Source organism: Ictidomys tridecemlineatus, chromosome 2, assembly GCF_052094955.1.
Source record: "Ictidomys tridecemlineatus isolate mIctTri1 chromosome 2, mIctTri1.hap1, whole genome shotgun sequence".
Classification (NCBI taxonomy): domain Eukaryota; kingdom Metazoa; phylum Chordata; class Mammalia; order Rodentia; family Sciuridae; genus Ictidomys; species Ictidomys tridecemlineatus.
The window spans coordinates 180,415,171-180,437,296 of NC_135478.1; the positions used below are offsets into that span (position 1 = coordinate 180,415,171).

Genomic DNA, 22,126 nt, shown 5'->3' on the forward strand with positions numbered 1-22,126 from the left:
ATTCTATTCTGTACTACAATGTTTGTTGTGTGGATTTTTATTTGACATTTCATGTCCAGCTCCCTGAACTTTTCTGTTTTTTTGTTTGTATTGTTTTTCCATTGGCTTTTTATCCTTTGTTTCAACTCATTCTTGTTTAAAAAAATGTTAAACTTTTTGTAAATATGATTTAAAATTCATTGGTCCCACGAGGCTTATCTGGAAAATCTGAGCCCCCCTCCCAAATTTCTGCTTTTCTTTCCAAATGTCCAAGGCAATTACATTCAATTATTTATTTCTTTATGTGTTTATCCTTGTTTCTAAATAACTGGCTTACACTTTCTTTTTACTTATTTTTCTGTGATGTCAGTTTATATTGACTTCATACTATGAAATATCAGGAATTATTCCCTATACCCATTCTCTACGGCCATTTATACTTCCTATCCTATCATATTCCCAATGAAGTTACACCATAAATTACATAATTATGGTCAGGAAGATGCTGTTCAAAAATGTGCCATTGAGTATACTTTATTTTTGCTTTTCTGGAATTTTTTCCCTGTACCTAATAATCATTACTTTAAAAATAATTTGTTTGGTTGCTCAGTGGATTTAATATAATATAATATAATATTATATATATATAAACAATTAACTCCCAAATTTTTCCAGAGGACAACTGGTTAACTAGCAAGATTATGTTTCCAGAAACTCTTTCCCCAGCACAGCTTGCCTCTCAAGATCTTCCTTTTCATCATTCTGGGGATGTTTTTCACATTTCTCTTGTGGTGAGCCTCCTGTTTTCTATAGCCAACCTCTGTCACTTTCTTTTACTTTCTCTTATTTAGGCTTTTTGAGACTGAAGAATGGAGGATATTGTTTTTTAAATATTTCTTCTTTTAGAACTGAGCATATAAAAAACATCTCATTTTAATCTCATTATTATTTTGCTTAAGAAATAGGTTGCTGATATCGAGATTGGAAATAATTTTATTTCCAAATGGAAAGGGTCTCTCTAATTGCATCCTGATTCTCAGGTTTCAAGTACCCTGTTCTTCAAAACCTTATTTGGGAATGGAGGAAGTGCTCCAAAATATATAAAGGTCTTCTATTTATTCCAGGTATTCTGAAATCTTAGACTATATATCCTGATGTTTGTACATTTTTATGTATCTTTAGTATGAGCTTTTAATCTAGAATTTCATGCTTTCATTATGGAAGTATTTGTTTGATAATCCCAATGTTCCTGATTTCTAATTTCTGAATGCTTATTATAGATCTTGAGTCTTTTGGACTCACCCTTTAATTATTTTTTTCTCTTTTTTTTTTTTTTGCTCTAATTTCTGAGAGATTATTTCAAATTTACATTCTAATTTGTCAAGTTTCTGGAATTATAATTATGATATCTATAATTATAACTAATAATTACTATTAATAATATAACTAAACACATTACTAACAATAATAATTACAATTATAATTAACTTTCAAGTTTTTTATGCTCTCTGAGTATTCTTTTATACAGCTTTTCTTGATTCATGGTTTGTATTTAAAAATATCTCTGAAGTTTTGAACAATTTTTAGATGCTTTCCTTGACACACATCACCTCTCTTTCTCTAAATTGCTTTTTGTTGTTGTTGTTGTTATTTGTATGATTTAACGTTTGTTTTCATGGTAGAAAATTTCTTCAATTAAAAATCCTTGACTTCTACTCATGTTTAATGATATATTTTTTTTAACTCATTTAAAATTCTCTAAACATGGATTTGTTTCTTGACAGTGAGCTTCCCTGAGAAATCACTTAATGTCCAAGTACTTTCCTTTAAGGTTGCTGAATCTAAGCATTTCCAAAATTGAATTTTCAAATACCCAGCTAATAATATTCTATGACCCAACAGGATAAGAGAGTTGAAAAATCTCAAAATATAGTATGTTGTTTTCACTTGGTACAACTAATTTCAGTGCAACACCCCAATTCCAAGAGTGCCCGTTGTTCTGCATCCGAGAAACCCATTGTTTACCTTTAGAAAGAGTATCATTTAGTGCATTTTTAAATAACATGATAAATGTATGCAGTAACCTTTATGATTCTCCTACATGGAATGATATAGCTAGAACTGTCTTAGGCAGAAACACTGTTGTGGAATCACAAGGGTTCTATTAGTGAGCTTTTTGTCAGTGTGACCAAAATATCTGACATAAAAAAAACTTAGAGGAGGAAAGTTTTATTTTGGCTCATGTTTCAGTTCATGGTCAGTTGGCTTCATGACAGAAACATCATGGCAGAAGTATATGGCAAAGGGTAAAGGAAAACTGTTTCAGTCATGGCAGTGTGGAAACAGAAAGATAGAGATAGAGATAGAGAGACATGCAGGGGACAAAGACAAGATAAGGTCCCCCAGAGCATGCCTTCAGTGACCTATTTACTCCATCCATGCCCCACCTGACTAGTTTTCACCTCCTGCCAGTAGCCCTTTCAAATTTTAATCCTCAAATAGATTAATCCACTGATGAGGCTAAAGTCCTCATGATCCAGTCACTTTCCAAAAGCACTACCCCTGGACATTGCTGCTTTGGGGACAAATACTTCAACACAGGAGCTTATGAGGACATTCCAGATCTGGATTATAACAAGGATACAATATTTTCAAACCATAAAACATAATTGTATTTTATTGTGAGTGTCTTAGGTTAGTCAGTTCTGTTACTGTGAAATACCTGAGATAATTAACCTATAATGGAGAAGACTCATTTTGGCCCATGGTTTTTAGAGGTTCCAGCCCATGATCAGGTGAACTCTTTGCTTTTAGACCTCTGGTGGGGGTGCCAGATGGCAATGGTGGAAAGGACATGGCAGAGCAAATCTGTTCACCTCATGGCCTGGAAGTAAAAGAGAGGAAGGGCCCAGGTCCTTCTAATCCCCTTCCAAGGTACACCCTCCCATTATCTAGAGACCTGCCACTCCACCTCTTAAAATTTCTACCACTTCCTAATAGTGCCATGCAGGGGACCAACCTTGTGTGAGTGATACACAAGATCCAAACTATTACATGTCCTGTATGAATGAACTTTTAAAATAAATGATCAACATATTGATTCTTCTCCCTTCATCTATTTTAGATTCACCCTACTTTTTCATTCCCAATGAACTGACCCTCCTGATATGACTGTCTAGAGTTTGTCTGTTACTGTATGTTACTGTCTAGAGTTTCTTCTGTCTGGGGCCACTTTTCTTTCACCTAGACTACTATTTTAAGTCCTTATGCCTCCTGCACTGCCTCCTATCTTCCTGTTCCCTATTATGGATGTTCCTTATACAATTTTCAAAAATAGTTAGCAACTTAACTACTATGTGTCATGCACTACCCTGGGAGCAAGTGGATCTCACAATAAAAATGTGAACTGGTATGTGTTAAACTATTAAACAGCTGTGTGATGTGAGACGTGTTACCTAACTCCCTCCAACACCTTAAACAAAATTCCCTGAGAAGTGGGGGAACAGATTCCTAACTTACTGGGTTGCTATAGCATTTAAAGTTAAGTTTTTAGAACACTTTCTGACACACATTATGCCATCAATAAATGTTAGTTGCTTTTATAATTGTTGTTGTTATGTTTACAGTGTTTGTTTAGCAATATTTGTGACTTGCAACTGAAAATATTCTTTCCAGAACCCTTATAGCACTCTGAAGGCATTTGCTTCTTGCATCCTTCTATGAATAAAGTCCATTGAGTCATATGGACTAAGATTGAAATGGAGAAGTGTTTTTCACTGAGCAAAACATGTACCATGTTGTTCAAAATATATTTTATAATGAACTAACTCAGTCTCTGCATGCATTAATAGATTAGTGCAGGAAAAATAAGAAATATGAATAATTAAGTGGAATAATCTGAAAGTTTTCACACTTGCCATTGGAGAATTTTAGTCCTGAACTGACTTTTATACTATTAACTTCTACTTACCTTTAGAAATGAAGAATCCATTTATTTAAATTTAGCTACCATAAAGCATTGATATCACTACTTAATATAGCTATTTATATATGACATGTAAGTTATATTTTAAGATTTAGCTCAATTTTAAGTTCAAAAATATAAATATTGTGAATATGTTTAAATAATATTCAGAAAAAACAGTCACACACTAATACCATTCTGAGAAATTAGATTATTTGTTTACATCAAATACATTTAGATGAATTATTCCTACATGAAAAGTTTATTGAAGAAAATTATTTAAAACTAATTTTGGCCATCTAAAATACAATAGTAATTCAACTGTACCTCAATGGCTTATGATTTAAAATTATCATCCTATAGTATTCAAGTTAGAATTACCATAAATTTATAAAGTCAGGTAATGATTCTGTTTTAGTAGTCTCAGGATAAATACCACACATTCGCATATCCGCTGTGTTGGGAGGAAACTTTGTTTTAGGATTGCTGTATCCCATGAATCAAAAATACTGCAGGACAGACATTCTGCACTCTTCCCTTAGGCCACTCATCCCACCACTCACACTTTAATGTCTCCATCCCCAAACTTGACTCTGGTCAAGGTGCAAGAGCACATTGCTATATGGCTTTCTCTGTATATAACTAGAGTGAAAGATGGCACATCTGGTGTGGCAATTATCAAAACCAGTATTAAGAGCTGAGATTCCGGGAAAACAAAAGCAAAAAAGAGCAGATCTGGATGAAATCCAGAGACAGTGGCTTTTTACTTGTTGTTGCTGACAATGTTCAGATAGACCAGCTGTATTTAATTATAGGCAGAGATGAGTACCTTCTTTCTAGTGCTTCCTCTCAGTCCCAAATCAAGGGATATGAAGAGTTTCTGCCTGTCATTTACATTTTCTGTTGGCATACCTCTTTCAAAGATCTTAACATGTTGGATCTTTCCAACATCCCCCAAAGGTATGTGTCGGGATGCTTTGTCTCCTCAAAATCAGTTTCTCTGACGCTATGGATGAAATAACCTACAAACCTTAGATATTTAAGAAAGAACAAGTTTAGTACTCAGATCTGCCTATTGCCTGAAGCCAGGCTCCTCAAACACCAAGATGAGAGCAGTAGTAAATGTATCATTATAGACATGTCTCCAGTGTATTCTATTTCCTAATCAATTTATATATTTGTCAAATATGAAATTCCTGCCGAGTCCTCTTTATTAATATAGGTGATGGAAGGTAAAAGTAAATAAGATGTCCCTGAGATGAATGTATTCCCCATCTGAAGGGAAAATAAATACATCAGTAGAAAATCAGAGTATACCAGAGCTACAATAAAAGTATGTTTTGGAGGCTGTTGAAACATTGTGGAGGAACAGATCTACCTGTGGAAAGTAATGTAGATCAGAGAGGAATTCACAGAAAAAGGTACATTTTATTTCATAAAGGTAACCAGGACTCTAGATGTTCACATCTTTTCCTCATGAAATGTGGCTGTTCTAGACATTGCTAGCCACTACCTCATTTATGAAATTAACTGTTTCAGTGCAATTATTTCTTGGACTTTGATCTGGATTCTTCCCTACTTTCCATCTGGCTTTATTTATTTATTATCCATCCTCAGTGATCTTCCTAAATCTGCTTTTCACATTCTTAAATGTCCAAGGTTCTACTTGTAGCATCTTCCCTTTGTACTTTCTTTGATTTCCATGAGTGAATATTCCCTTAAGAAGATTTGTAGCCTCAACTTCTTTGTGTATAACTGTGTTTTTATTATCTTCCTCCAGGCGATTCTGACTCATAGGCATGATCTGCTTTTCAAAACCAGTCATTCTTTTCTACTTACTCACTTTCATTCCTTCTCTATGTGTTCAACAAATATTTATTGATACCTATTAGGTCTTAGTCACTATTAGGCTGTCTGATACAATGGTGGAAAATTAGATCTGGCCCCTACTCTGAAGAAATAAACTAACTAAATTATTGCTTACTAAAGTATGGCTCAGAATTACTGTGTAAGAATCACTAGAAGGAGGAGGAGTTCTTTTTGAAATTTCAACTTAGTGTTCCTTCCAAGAACCTACTGAGCTGTAAGCTCTAAGAAAATCAGGAATATGTATTTTAAGTAAACCCTATAAGTGATTCTTAGAGACATAAACTAAAATTTTAAGCAAATATTTCTTTAAGTTAAAAAAAGCAAACAAATACATAAGTACATACTATAAAAGTGCCATGGAAGTACACTACAATAACTAAGAAGTTTCAATAAACAAATGTCATCCAGTACCTGGGAGTTACACAGGAATAAGATTACGTATGACCAGATAGGTTAGTGATGAATCAGGAGAAGTAGAAGTTAGTGAATGCTAAGGATGAATGACCGATCAGAAATCTCAAAGCCATCTTTTGATTCCTCTCCTGCCCTCACTTCTGTTATCTTTATTATATCTAAACTCATCTCATCTTCCTCGTTACCACCCCTCTCACCTGCCCCACTAGCCCTTGTCTTGCTTGGTATCATGGTAGCATTCCCCTAATTCTTACTCTAGCTGCTGTATCGCTGTCTTCTCTGATCTGTCACCCCAGTGAGCTCACCAAAACCTTAAAACAAAAACAAAAACACAACATTATCATGTCACATATTTGCTTAAAATCTTTCAATCCCTTCCCATAACCTTGAGAATAATGCCTGAGAACCTCACATTCCTTATGAACCCTTTCCTCATTTGGTCCCTGGCTGTCCTTCTTCCTTCTGTGTGTACACACCACATTCCAATCATGCCAGGTTGCTTACAGTCATTACCCTCTGTCTTTGCTCATGGGATCTTTCCTACCTAAAATGCATCTCCTTATCTTCCCAGCAACCTTGTATCTTCCATGACAGCCCTCACCCCTCCCAAGAACCCTCCTTCTGCCCCCTGTGTCAATGCTGCAGTGCCCTTGCTCTGCATTTCCCTGGTGTCTTATGCCTGCCTCTTTGATATTACTTATAATTTCATCATCGTCGTTGGTGGTTAATAGTCTTAGGATCATATTGACCGTGGCTTTATGATGTGAAAAATCTATCTGATTCTTTTCTGCATGTGGAATCCCAAGTACAAAGCCATGTAATACACAGATGGGCTAATAAAGCTGACGGGTGAGGGACCTTATGACCATGCCTCATCATGAGAAGGCCCCACCTAGAGTCTGTGCTAGTTTTGTAGGGCTGCCAGAAGAAAGTGCCACAGACTGAGCCACTTAAACAACAGAAATGAATTTTCTCACAGTTCTGGAGTCGTGAAATTCAAGATCATGGTGATGGTGGAGTTGTTTTTCTGAGGCCTTCCTTCATTCATGGATGTGGTTTTCTCCCTGTGTCTTCTTATGGTCTTCCCTCCATTCATATTTGTATACTAATTCCCTGTTTTTATATATAAAAAAAAAACAAACAAAACCAACAACAACAAAAAAGCCAAAAACAACGACAACAACATTATTATGTCATCCTAGTGGGTGACTGGACTAGTGGTCTACACTGGTGACTTCATTTACATTAATGATATCTGTAAAGACCCTTTCTCCAAATAGTTTCATTCTGTGGCATTGAAGGATAGACATGGGGGCAGCAAGACTCAGCTTAGGGCAGAGCCCCTTAGCACACTGAGGTATTTAGTGGTGGGAGTTCCATGATCCCAACTGCCTCTTCGCTTCAAGAATTCCTTCCTACTAATTAACCTTGAGCCTGAAACTTGCTATCTACCAAATTTGGTGATGGCTTTTAAAGCGGCAGCTGGCAGAATCCTCACTACCCCACCCCCATGGCCACAGCCATTTTTCAGATTCCCATTGTCATTACCTCTCAGGTGGAATTCTGCATCAGCCTCAAATTATTTGATATTTATCTTTATCCAGTCTTGGACTTGTTTTCCATCTACCCTGCAGTCCAGAGAGTCTTTCTAAAGCAAGAATTATCATCCTTGTTCTGGCTAGAACCCTATCTTCAAGGTGACGTCCCAACTCCTTTTCGTGTCTTCCAGGGCCCTTCATGACCTAATGCCCATGCTGTCCCCTACCCTCTCTTGCCACTCCATCCACTCCTTATACCACACTCCTCATGTTCTTACTACCTTTAGTTTCTCCAGTTTTTCATGGCTGTTGCTGACAATATCTTTGTATTTGCGTGGTGAGCTCTTGAGACTTCTTTCATGTCTTCTACATATTCTTCAAACTACATCCATGAACCCTGAACTTGGACTAGGTGGCCCTGCCATATGCTCTTCTGGCAGCAATATTGTCTGTTTTTCTTTTCCTTCCTACTACTTCTCTTCCTCTTCCTTCTTTTCCTCTTCCCTCTCTTCCTCATCCTTTTCCTTCTTCCTCTTCCTATTCTTCTCCTTCTCCTTTTCATATTACTGGGGATAAAACCCAGGGCCTTGTACATGTCAGGCAAGTGCTTCACCACTGAGTGACACCCACAGGCCAGTACCATTGTCTAACACTCTCCCAGGAGCCTAAAGCTAAACTGTGGCTCCTTTGTTTATCTCTGTCTTCCCTCACACCATGTCTGGAGAGTAGAAACCATGTCTTGATCACTGTTGAATGCTCACACTCAACTTTGTGGCTTGATCCAAATAGCAAAATGAGCATGGATTATATATTTTTTGTATAATAATAAAGAACTGAGTGTTAAAACTGCCTGAATGTATCATATCAAATAGTCTCTGTATTTTAAAGATAACAGTTTAATTGAGATAAATCATGCTATGCTTTGAATATGTACCCCCCCAATTTATGCATTAAAAATTTAATCTTAAAATCATGTTAATGGTACTTGGAGGTGGGCCTTTAGGAGTTAGATTTAGATGAGGTCATGAAGTTTAAGTCCCCATGATGGCAAGGGTGGCTTTATAAGAAGAGGAAGAGACCCAAGGTAATATACTTGCTTTGTTTCATTGTAAAATGCCCTCTGCCATGTTATGATGCAGAAAGAAGGCCCTCACTGGATGCCAGTGCCATGGTTTTGGGCTCCCCAGGCTTAGAATTGTGTGATTAAGAAACCTCTATTATTCATGCATTATCTAGTTTCAACTATTTGTTTTAGCAATAGAAAACAGACTTAAGACAATTTGTACCATGAAATTCTCCCTTGTAAAGTACACAATTCAGTGTTTTTTCATATATTCAGTGTTATTTATCTGTTACTAATATCCCCCTTTAGGCCATTTTCATCACTATCCAAGAAAGCCCATTTGTTTTAGCTACCATTCTCTATTTTCTTTTTCCCTAACCCCAATAGTCACTAAGCTACTTCCTGTCTCTATAGATTTGCCTGCACTGGACATTGGTTATAAAATAAAAGCATACAACATAAAATCTTTTGTGATAGACTTCTTTGGCTTAGTATAATGTTTCTAAGGTTCATCCATTTTGTTGTATACATCAGTACTTTATCCCTTTTTTATTGCTGAATAATGTTTCATTTTATGTATATGCCACATTTTGTTTATCCATCCATCAGTTAATGGACATTTGGATTGTTTCTGGGTTTCTTTTTTTGTATTATAAATAGTGTTCTATGAGCATTTATGCATGAATTTTTCTGTTGATATATATTTTAAGTTATTTCTGATATACACCTAGGAGTCAATTTGCTAAATCATACTGCAACTCTGAGTTTTCAAGGAACTTCCAAATCATTTTACAAAGCTACAGTATCATTTTACATTGCCATCAGCCATGTGAAGGGTTCCAGTTTCTCCACATCCTCTTTGATATTTGTAATTATCTTAATTTTTATTATAATCATCCTAGTGGGTGCTGGTATTTAGATTTGTATTTCTCTGATGGTTAATGATGTTGGATATGTTTGCATGTGCTACTGGCAATTTCTGTATCTTCCTGGAGTAAAAACTATTCAATTTGTTAACTTATTTTAAATTGTATTATTTATGTTTTAGCTGCTGAATTTTAGAAGTTTTCTTTAAAGTATATATTCTAGATACAAAGATCAGATCTATCAGATCTATGATTTGAAAATTTTTTGCCCATTCTGGGGGCTATCTTTTCACATTTATGTTATCTGTTGAAACACAAAGGTATTTAACATTGATAGTCCAATTTATTTGTTTGTCTTTTTGTTGCTTATACTCTTGTTGTTATATCTGACAAACTATTAGTGCACTCCAGGTCACAGTGATTTCCTTTTCCTTGTTTTCTTCTAAGAGTTTTTTTGTTTTATTTTAGGTTTCAGCTTTCACATTAAGTCTTTGATTAATTTTGAGTTAATTTTTGTGTAATGTGAGTGTGAAGTAGGAATCTCACTATATACATATATATATATATATATCCAATTGTCTTAGCACCATTTAAAAAGACTGTTCAGTCTCATTGAATTTTCTTGCTATACTTGTCAATAATCAGTGGCCACATATGTAAAGGTTTTGGCATTCTCAATTTTATTTTATTAACTCATCTCTATGCCAGTGGTATAGTTCTGGATCCCTTAATTTTTCTAAATAAATTTTAGGATGACCTTGTCAATTTTTGTAAAGAAGCCAGCTTGATTTTGATAGGGATTGTGTTGAATCGGTAGATAAGTTTGGGGAATATTACTATCTTAACAATAGTACCTCTTCTGATTTGTGAACATGGGATTTCTTCTCATTTATTTGAGCCTTGTTTTATTTTTCTCAATAATGTTTCATAATTTCCAGTTAAATCTTGTACTTCTTTTACTAAGCTTTTTTAAAAATATTTTATTTTTCAATGCTATTATAAATGAAATAGTTTTATTCAATTTCATCTTAAATTGTCCTTTAAAATAAGAAATTTGTGTTTTTAAATGTTATATTGGGCTGGGATTGTGGCTCAGTGGTAGAGCGCTCACCTAGCATGGGTAGGACCCGGGTTCGATCCTCAGTACCACATAAAAATAAAGGCATTGTGTTGTGTCCATCTACAAAAAAGATTCATTCTCTCTCTCTCTCTCTCTCTCTCTCTCTCTCTCTCTCTCTCTCTCTCTCAAAAAAAAAAAAAAAAAAGTTTATATAGATTTGGAACATCACATAAAACCAGGACCTCAATCTGGTAATCACCTCAACCATATTCAATTTTCAAAGGGTGAAAAAAGTTACCTGTGTTATGATTAGATATCAGTCTTTTGTATTGTATGTTTAAAATATACTCACTTTATGTAATCACATTAATGAAGATAGCACTTAATATATTTGAATCATCTCTAACAAGGTAAATTTTGAGTAAATTTGTAATAAATACTAGAAATTATTAATTACAATGGAGCTTTTAATTGTGAAACATTCTTGTAAAGTTTTTTCAGAAATTCTTTGTTACAGAACAAAATTATTCTCTAAAAATGATGTTCTTTTTAAGAGTATATGTAACATTACTCTGATATGACTGTTCTGGAGAGATTAAAAGTTTTAAAATGCAAAGCATAGTCACCCAGAAATTTTTTTTAATGTATGATTGCTGGTGTAGTTTTCTGCAGAAATAACAGGATTTTGCAACAGAAACAAGCCAGTGGCTTACATGTTCTGAAATGCACTGGATTGAAACCTACTAAATGAATCATTGTTGGTAAATAATGTCAAGATAGGAATGGGCTATCATTTTGTCTGTGGAAAGTCTATCTATATAACAATCATCCATTTGTTAGACTACATGTTTTAGACAGAAACATTGCAATATCTGAATAATACCAATGGTAGGGAGATCAATTTTAAAAATACTTGGATAAGCCTTCTCTTCATACTTATTATGAAAGATGGAATAATTTGTTAATATAGCAATCAAACCGATTCAATGATCCTTGTTAATTTTTTAATAAGGAAGTTATAGAAATGAGGCAGTTTAATTTATATTCAAATAGTATTGTTTAAAATCATCATTTAGAAACTATATAAAATATGTCATTAGTTTCAAATATCAATGTATTTATAAGATCCTCATTCAAGCATAGGCCATTTATCTTTCCTTGAGATGGATAGTGAGTAGTTGGTCTCCAGACCTTAATTATAATACCAATTCATAATATAGTCATACATTAATAGATTTCTTGATGAAAATGGAGACACATATACTAAGCTTGTTTTCTAAAACAAACTTAATCTCCATTTATTAAAAAGTATTGCATGTATGATTTAAATATATCTTTATTTAAAAGAAACCCTCACAGCTATTGAAATGCTGCATTTTCCACAGTTTTATAACTTTATTTTACATTTACAAAAAAACATTTATCCATTAATTCTATACACAGAAAACTTATCAAGGAAAATTTCATATTTAGGTTATAATGGCACATATTCATCCTATGTATTGAGACTTATCTAACATGGTTATATTTCTTTGTTAATGCATCATATTTCCTTTCACAAAATAAGGCATGTGGAGATTTAAAACATCTGACATGTCACCAGAGATAACTGTGTTACTCAGCTTTTTGTCCTTATGACAAAAATACTTGACAACTTAGAGGAGAAAAAATTATTTTGACCAGGACAACTTAGATGAGGAAAAAATTATTTTGTCTCTTGGTTTTAGAGATTCAGCACATGGTGGGCCCATTTCTCTGGGCCCAAGACAAGGCAGAACATGGCAGAAGGGCATGGTGGAAGACTGCTTTTCTGTTCATGGCAGCCAAGAAGCAGGAAAAGGAAGGGGAGGGGCCATAGAGAAATGCACCCTTCCAGGGCACACCCCCAATGAACCACTTCCTCCAGCCAAGCTCCACCTACCTACAGTTACCACCTAGTTAGTTCATTCAAACTAGGATGGACTGATTATGTATGGTTCTCATAATCTGATCATTTCATCTTTGAATATTTGTGCATTAACACAGGAGCACTGTGGGGGACACCTCATATTCAAACCATAATAGTATCCTTTAAATTTCCATCAAGTTTGATGTTTAACATTTCTGAGATTTTTTTTTTTTTTTGCTAACTCTTTTGGACTATAATATTATGAATACATAAAAGTCCCAGGAAAAAAAATGCAATTTTGGTTTTATGATAATTAGTTTTGAACCATAAAGTTTACCTTCAGAAAGTATTTTATTATCTTATGAGTCCATTATGGTATAAAATCGATATTTCAGCTACTCAGTAGAACATTTCATTTTTTTCTCAAAAAAATTTTTTTTAGAAAAGCTACTATGTGCTTCCAATTTAACATTATTTTCTTTCTTACCATAATCTTGTAAGTAAATAAAATCTTAAAGTTATTAAAACTTAATGGAGAATTAGTAGTTATGATAGATTAATTTACCTTTGTGTTATGCTCATAGAATAGATTTAATAGTCTTGTATGAACTTATGACACATGAAGTAGCATCTCCTTTCCCAAGGGAAGATGTTTGAAATGAATTCTTTACTCTACCTTGGAGGGGGTTAGATAGCCCTCTGCAAAAATTGAGTTTAAGAATTATGATTCTCTGCCCTCAGCTATTCAAAGAAGTTTTCAAGAAGGAAAAGCATTTTAAGTAATAAAAGCATTTGTCACCTGGTTGCCAAAGAGAGGGGGCAGCCTTAAAAGTGATGAAGGAATATTTCTGAGACTGCACGCTTGATATGTTAAAGATGTATGGTAGCTGTGCCTGGGTGCGGCTTCTCAATACATTACTAATGTTAAAATGATAGTGGAAACAGAATGAGTAAGTTTCCAAGCTGCATTAATTTTCTTTTGCTATAAAAATAAAATCCAAAATTTAGCATTTTAAAACAAAAAACATTTATAATCTCACATGCTTTCTGTAAATGAGAAATTCAGGAGAAGCTTAGCTGGGCTGCTCCACCTCAGGACTCTCCAGAGTTTGTAGCCAAGATGTCAGTCAGAGATGCATCATTCAAAGTCTTGACTCGGACCAGATGATGCTTTTGTGGGTGGCTCCATCTCAGGCACCACAAGTTGGTGATTGTGATTGGCCCAGGCCTCTCTTCCTTTCCATAGGGAATTGACACTGTGGTGCTTCCCCTGGAGTGAAAGATCCAAGAAAAAGCAAAGCATAGGCCAAAATGTCTTTTATGACCTAGCTTCAGAAATCATATACCATCATTTTTGGAATATACTCTTGTTTATGTAGATCATCTCTTATTCAAAGTGAGAGAGGACCAGGTGAGTGGATGCATTTCATGAGAGGTTATCAGGGACCAATCTTGGAAAGTGACCAGCACAGAGTATCATAATTCTTAAGGATTGTTAATAAAGCTGTGTCTTGGAAAAATAAGGGGTTTCTCCCTTTCACACATTCCTTCATTTCCCTTTTCCATGCTTCTCAAATTGGCCTTTATTTCTGAGGTCTCTGTGTGCTACCTTTTCTACCCTTTCTTCCTCAAGAATTAAGTAAATATCTGTTGAAGACAAGATTGTGTGTCAGTCACTGTTGGTTCACACCAGTAAGCAGATCATTCCTTTCATAGACCTGACCTATTATATAGCAGCTGGTTTTCATAACAAATGGCCTCTTATCTATAGGAGTTTTTAACTACTAACATTCTGTTAAAATTATTGTATATCTAAAAAGGAAGAAATTCAAGGTAAGGGACTGGCACTACAATTGCCACTGTCCCCTTCAAAATTATTTGTATTTCAATAAAATATTCTGTGATTTATAAGGTAGAACTTTAAAGCTGTAAGGCAAATATTCTGCACAGTAGGGAAACTCCCTCATTTTTAGTTAATGTCACTGTTTTAAATCACCTGTTGGATGACTTTTGTTCAGTGGAAAACATTACCATTAAGCTATCTCAATCAGCATGGTCTTTTGCATAATGTGGAAATGCACTACTGAAGAAAAAGTGGATTCAAACCTAAACAGGAACAAAGCACATAAGTGTTCTTATCTCCATGAACACATAAGGAGACAAAGATTAAAGTTAACTTGTTTTGCCATTTTCTTTCAAAATTGCCACAGTGTGAACTGAATTTCCCCCAGTATAGTAGAAAGACATAGATCATCTTTTAAATGTGTTTATATCATAATCCAGTGTTTCAGAGAATCTGGCATTTATACTTGTGATTAGCTCTAAAATATCCTATGGACCTTTTTATTTATTTTTTCTTTTCGTGTTAAAACTGTTTGGGCCAATAAATCTTTCTGCAAATGTCAGATTGGTCAGCAATGAAGAGGTAAATGGAAACTAATGACACTTATCAAGTTGATGATGTGAATGATTTATTGGACCCAATCATTTAACACTTTCATAAAGTCAATATCGGGGAAAGAGATTGGGCTCTTATTATGGTAAACTGTATTTGTACTGTCAGCATTCAGTGATTTATTACAAACCTGTGGCTAGGATTAGGATATTATAAATGGGGGAAAAATGGAAGGCTCATTAATTTTTTATACCCACAGGTGGAAGACATGCAGTGGGCTAATAGAGAACACACTCAGCCAGCATCTGTCTGCAGCCTGCCCTGCAAGCCTGGGGAAAGGAAGAAAACCGTCAAAGGGGTCCCTTGCTGCTGGCACTGTGAGCGCTGTGAAGGTTACAACTACCAGGTAGATGAGCTCTCCTGTGAACTTTGCCCTTTGGATCAGAGACCAAACATCAACCGTACAGGCTGCCAGCGTATCCCCATCATCAAACTGGAGTGGCATTCTCCCTGGGCCGTGGTGCCTGTGTTTGTTGCAATACTGGGGATCATCGCCACCACCTTTGTGATTGTGACCTTTGTCCGCTATAATGACACACCTATTGTGAGGGCTTCAGGACGAGAACTTAGTTATGTGCTCCTAACAGGGATTTTTCTCTGTTATTCCATCACCTTTTTAATGATTGCAGCACCAGATACAATTATATGCTCCTTCCGACGGATCTTCTTGGGACTTGGTATGTGTTTCAGCTATGCAGCCCTTCTGACCAAAACAAACCGTATCCACCGAATATTTGAGCAGGGGAAGAAATCTGTCACAGCACCCAAGTTTATTAGTCCAGCATCCCAGCTGGTGATCACCTTCAGCCTCATCTCCATACAGCTCCTTGGGGTGTTTGTCTGGTTTGTTGTGGACCCACCACACACCATCATCGACTATGGAGAACAACGGACACTGGATCCGGAAAACGCCCGAGGAGTGCTCAAGTGTGACATTTCTGATCTCTCGCTCATTTGTTCCCTTGGATACAGTATCCTCTTGATGGTCACTTGTACTGTTTATGCCATTAAGACGAGAGGTGTTCCAGAGACTTTCAATGAAGCCAAACCAATCGGATTTACCATGTATACCACCTGCATCATTTGGTTAGCTTTCATTCCCATCTTTTTTGGTACAGCTCAGTCAGCAGAAAAGGTAAGTGGCAGGAAATGCATTTGACAACCCTTTTTCTGGATTTAACTTCTTCATTTAGGATGCTTTTCCTCTTCCTGGTTCATTTACATTCTCTCAAGATGCTTCAGTCTGTGCTATTCTTATTTAGACATATATAGCTCAAGGTCACATTGCTTTGAGTATGTGTTGACTAGAGCTGATTTTCCAAGAAAAACACTCTCTTGTATCCTCCTTGGCAAGGGAGAAGATTGACAGAACACACATCACTTTCCTGGTCTCTTTTAACAGCTTTGTTATCTACTAACATTGAAGTTCTTTTTCCAAATGTTAATTAAAAGTGGGAGGAAAAAAGGGCAGATGTGGCTCACAGGAGTGAGCTGTCCCAGAATATCCTACTGCATGACAAATACCTCCTTCCCTGTTCTACTGTAACTCTGGGGGGTTTCGGGGGAGGGAAGCCATCCCTTCATCATTATGATGATTTTAGTCATGGAAGTAGAGTTTACAATAAAACAACTAAAACAAAGAAAAACTGAAATGATTAAGTACAATCTGAACCCTCTTATTATTTCTGAGCCCCTATTCTCATGACCTTTCCATATGTGAAAGATGATAGTGAAGAATAAAGAAGACAGCAATGGAAAATTATATAAAACAGTTTATAACTTTAAGTAATTTCCTTTGTCATTAATCTCCCATTAACTTTTCCTACATAAAACATTGCTAATAAAGAACATCTGCATATGAGAGGGAACATGTGTTGAACTAGATGAATGTAGTTCTATATACAGTAAGACAGAAAAGTAAGGTTAACCCCAAATTATAAGATTTGGGTAGTGGGATAGTAATAAACCAATCTGTTGAACAAAGACCAGTGCCTAAGAATCAGAACACATATTTTTGTATATGTCAATGGGAATTTATTAGGATCAAACATGTAAATCTAAATTATGAAAGAATGTGGAAACAAATCTCTCAAAGTCTATTTTTTAATATGATTTATTGGACTAGTCAAAGAAAAATAATGTTTTTCAGCATTTGGAAATGTCTAAGCTGTATGAATTATTAGTAAAGAAAACTTAAGCAGTTCTTATATTTGTATTTTAACTGTTTCTTTGTAGATTGATTTACCTGGAGAGGGCCATGATAAGTTCACTCTGCTTTCTGGTGGACAATAAATATTAGAACTAAACAAAATCTCCTGAGATAACATTTCACTTTTTTTTCTATTTTCTCTTCCTTTATACTTTATGAAGTATAACCTATTCTTATTTTTCATATAATGATATCCATAGATGGAACAGGGCAAACACCAATGCAAATAAGATGTTTTTCTCTATTCAGACAATTCTTTCAGTGTCTCAGGTTTTTTAGACTAAATAAAAACATGCTCCTACAACAAGATGTTGTACATCATCTTAGTAGTTCAAGTATAAATCCTATTAGCAGTTTTTTAAGGTAATAAAAGGATAACTACTTATTTTCTCTCAGAGCATTAAAGTTTCAGAGCTGTAGCTGCCTGCTGAGAATAGTGATGGAGACAAAAATTTGGGGGTGAAAAGGACACCCCAATATGCCAGAGGGTGGAGGGTGCTTTGTGCTGTTGTCCTGAGAGATGCACATCCCCTGAAAACCTGTGCATTCTGTTTATTTATGAGTGTGGAATATCCACACCTTTAGAGATAGAATGTGGTTAGCAAAATTTCTTTTTCCATCTAAACTTTGTGGAATAAAGAAAGTCTAAGAGACAAATTAAAAACAAATAATAATATAAGTTTGTTGGAATTCATTTCATATTTTATTTATTATTGAATATGAAACTTGCATTCAAGAGAAGAATTTAGTGGGGAACACTAACTCTTGGAATTTTCAGTTAATTGTAGAGTCCTCCAATTATTTAGCTTTGGAGTTGTTGAATTTAGACCAGCTCTGTATGAAGAACTATAATATTATAAATAACTAAGATCTGGCCTCTAAGGTACTTTATATAATAGAAGTATGTGTTATTATAAAACTTATCTTCAAATTTGCTTCCTGCTCCTTCCTGTCAGTATATATTTTATATTTGAAACCATACATAAAATGTTTGAGTATATTTATTTTTCCACATTGCCAAAACTACTGACATGAATATTAAAAATGAATAAAAGTCTTGTATCTCTAGAAGAAATTTTTAAATCAGTTGTATTGACTTTGGAGAAGCAAAGAGCTAGGCAGCCCTCCGTTTTCATTTATAATGCTCAGCCAATTAGCCCCACATTATCAACCTGAAGCCTTTACAACAGCGAGGCGGCACGCACATCCATTAAGTCAGCAGATCCTTATTGAGCACTGTGTCCAGCATTGTGCTAGTTATTGAATCCATGTCAGTCTGCTTCCCTGAGCCTTCACTGTAAGGCTCAGTCTGGCTCCCAGCCCATGCTTTCCTGACGCCTGCCAGACCCTGTGAGGTGCCAGGCTCAAGGACAGGGGAAGATGGTGAGAGGTCAGATCTGAGACGAGAAAGCAAAGAACTGTTCATCCTCCAACTTTACATTAGTGATTCAGAATTTACAACATGGGAAATAGCAGAAGAACAAAATTTCTTCCTGTACGTATTTGATTATACTGTACCAGAGTAATGTCTATAGCAGAAAATTCATCTACATGGTCGCTTTGAAATTACAAGAAATGTGAGAAAAAGTAAAATTAGTTGAATAATTTAGACAGATATTTTGGAAAACATGAATAACATCATAATACTTGTCACAGAGTCATGAAGACTGACAGGTCTCTGAAGTGTGCCTTCATTCATTGATAAAACATCATTTATTTTAATTTATTTTTTTTTTCAGATTTTTTAAATGGAGATCAATCTTGTTCTTTTCCAGTAGATTTTCATCACATCATATGTGTCTACTGCTGGATTTTACTAAATTGCGTGCAAATGTATTTTCTCTTTGTAGAGAAGTAGTGTAAAGGAAGGGTGGACACATAGAGGCATAGCCATAGATGAATAGAAATGCATGTAATTGTCAGGAAAAGACAAAAATATTAAAAAGTAATTAACTTTATAGTCAGGAAAAGAGTCTTTAGGGATGATTAGGGGCTGTTAGGATGGCAGCAATCTCTTAAAGACATATTTTATCCTCCCTAATTGGGCTCAGAAAATGGAAATAAGCAGAGAAAGGTTATGACACGGCCAAGCTTCAGGGAGCACAGAGCTCTGACCAGAGCATCAAATGGAAACCAAATAAAAACAACCTCAAAATGGAAGAGAAAAATTAAAGCTTAAGAAAGAAAACAATAAATCCTGAACCAGCTTATTTTTCTTTGCCCTCTAGTTCTACAGTGTAGCATCTATCTAGTAGCTCAAGTAAGAAACCCAGGGTTCATTTTCAACTCCTCCCTTTTCTTATTCCCACCCCATTATTTCCTCCTCTCTCTTTTCAGTGTTTTCTGTGTAAATCTGTGTCTATCTGATGTATATCTGAATGCATCCATTGCAACACAAACCCCTTCACACACTACAGCTTCAATAAATGCCTGTGGAAAGAGTGGAGTGCCTTGTACAACAATGGCATAATGTGATACCATAAATGCTTATTTAGGTGAGAATATAACATAATAAGAATCTTCTATATGTATCTTACTGTGATCCTCATTACAATAACTATATTTTTTTCTGAAAAATTTTTCCCATTCCACCAGGGACTACATTCATTTCTTAAAAAAAAAAAAAACAAAAAAAAAACAAAAACCATTGACACTATCACTGATTCTGAAATATGGCTACTAAACATTTAGGGAGAAGGACAAGAAAGCATCTACAATTCTCAAAGCAAAGGAGAATTGATGTGACTGATATTTTCCCCCTGCCTGCCCTCCCTGCTGCTTCCACTGTCTCTCTCTGTGCAGAGGCAGAGTGCAGGCGTGGTAAGGGAGTGGGTCCAGTGAGGAAGAGCATGAGCTCTGCAGCCTGAGGACTTGATTCCTGGATCTGCTAAGCTAGCTGAGAACACGTAGGCAAGAGGCTATACTTTGGCAGATAGAAGTTAAGATCTCCCAGAGGATGAGGATTAGACTACGGAGCCCTGTAAAGATGTTACCTGCTGCGTGTGCCCAGGCCTTTTTGCAATCTAGAGCAAACTTGAGTTCATATATTCTGGAAAAAGCAGGAAGATGGTGGAGTTAAAAGCAAAAACTCCTTTTGTATCATTATGATATGATTCTTATAGATACCTTATACTAGTTGGCAGAAACTTACACAACCTATGAGTCAGGAAAGGTGCTTAGCACATAATAAGCAGGAATTAATGTTGGGGATTATTACTTAATGTCAGGCTGTTAGCCATGAGGGCGGGAACCTTAATTGGTTTTGCTCACCTAGCAGAATACCAGGTATGAAAGAGGTTCTCAAAAAGAGATTAAATGACTTGGGATATATTTAAATAAGTTGGGAGATCAGATATTTGATTTATCCAGATAATTGTCTCAATTTCTCCAGCCATTTGTTCCATGGCTGTGCAGCTTCCCAACTGGAAGTATGTTCTGGGAAGCTTGCCTGAGAGTATAGATCATGAGATCACAGCAGTGAAAGAGGGCTGTGAGGGAGACAGCCATCTGAAGGATCAGAAAAAAGAGAGGTGCTCTTGAGGCAATATGTAAGTGCCTTCAAATATTTAGCGGCAAGTGTCCTCAGAAAGCAGTTGCTGAAATCTTGATGTTACAGTTCGAAATGTGAGTGAGAAGCCTTAATGAATTGGGAAAGGTAAGTCTGAGATTAGAGATTATTCATAAAACTCCTGCTGTAGGTGTAGCCCAGTTGAGACAAGAAAAACCTGGGGTAAAGAGTCCATATGACAAGGAAAACCACAGAAGAAATTTGCAGGATAGATCAGATCAGAGGTCATTCTCCAGCCACACCTATTTTCCAAATATTTCTCCTTTCCTTAGGAAGGAGGGAAGAAGAAGCAATGACCAGTGTCCACTTTGCATGTGTGTCATTGATGCTTATGACTGTGTCATGCCATTTGTTGGCAAACTGTAAGCATTTTCATTCATCATCTTACATCCTTTTGAAGACTTCAGTGATGTCCCAAGTTGAAGATTATGTTTCAGGTTGTGTTATACTGTTTCTGAAAGGTGCCAGTTATACCAGAATATTGCAATGCACTCTGGAATGGGAAAAATAAATTCAACAAAAATACAAAAGAAACTGTATGATCTCATTTATATAGTTACTTTAAAATGAAGTGCTTGTAAACTTTTAGAAGAGAAAGTTGAGATAGATTCTGGGACACACATGGGCAGGGCTGGTAAGTATCTTTCCTTGGGAATTCTGCCTTATCCATATTTTTTTGTTTCTTTTTCTGACTGTGCTATGTATTATTGCTAGAGAAAATTTTTATCTTTATACATTAAAGGCAATTCTTTTGGGGATGCTCATCTGATTTGACAGCACAAAGAATATTTGCTCAATGAACTTTATTTAAGATTCCAAAATCTTATGTTTGTGGGCTCTGAGGGAACTGTGGGGACTAGGTCTACTTAATGTAAGCATTTATTTATCAGTGAGATTCTAGTATTTTCTCATATTTTTTCAAACTGAAATTGCATTTCCATAAAGTTGAATTTCCTATGCCCAAATTACACTAATTTAATTAGCTAGACCATTAGTTAGTCAACCTGGGAACTTGGTTCTAAAGCTAGTGCATCTCATGAAAACAGTTTTGTTTACTTTGTATGACTGAAAATGCTGTGATACTAGATTTCATTAAGACTGAAATTTATTTTTAAAGTCACAGTGACCATGGTTTTATTTCAAAATGTTTAGAGAAATGTCATATAAATAGACTTATTTCTATACAGGCAGAAACTTAATGACATCCAGGCTGGATAATATAGAATGTAGTGACTAATTTACTTATTTTAACT

General features: G+C 35.5%; 1 protein-coding gene across 10 annotated transcripts in view; it reads left to right on the plus strand.

Annotated features, from left to right (window-relative positions):
- Positions 1-22,126, plus strand: part of Grm8 (glutamate metabotropic receptor 8) — a 732,322-nt gene that overhangs the window by 634,538 nt on the left and 75,658 nt on the right. For all 10 annotated transcript variants that reach the window (XM_040291623.2, XM_021722399.3, XM_078040287.1 and 7 more), the window contains one exon: positions 15,296-16,231. In XM_040291623.2, coding sequence (XP_040147557.1) covers positions 15,296-16,231 — 936 coding nt within the window. The remainder of the gene's footprint in view (positions 1-15,295; positions 16,232-22,126) is intronic.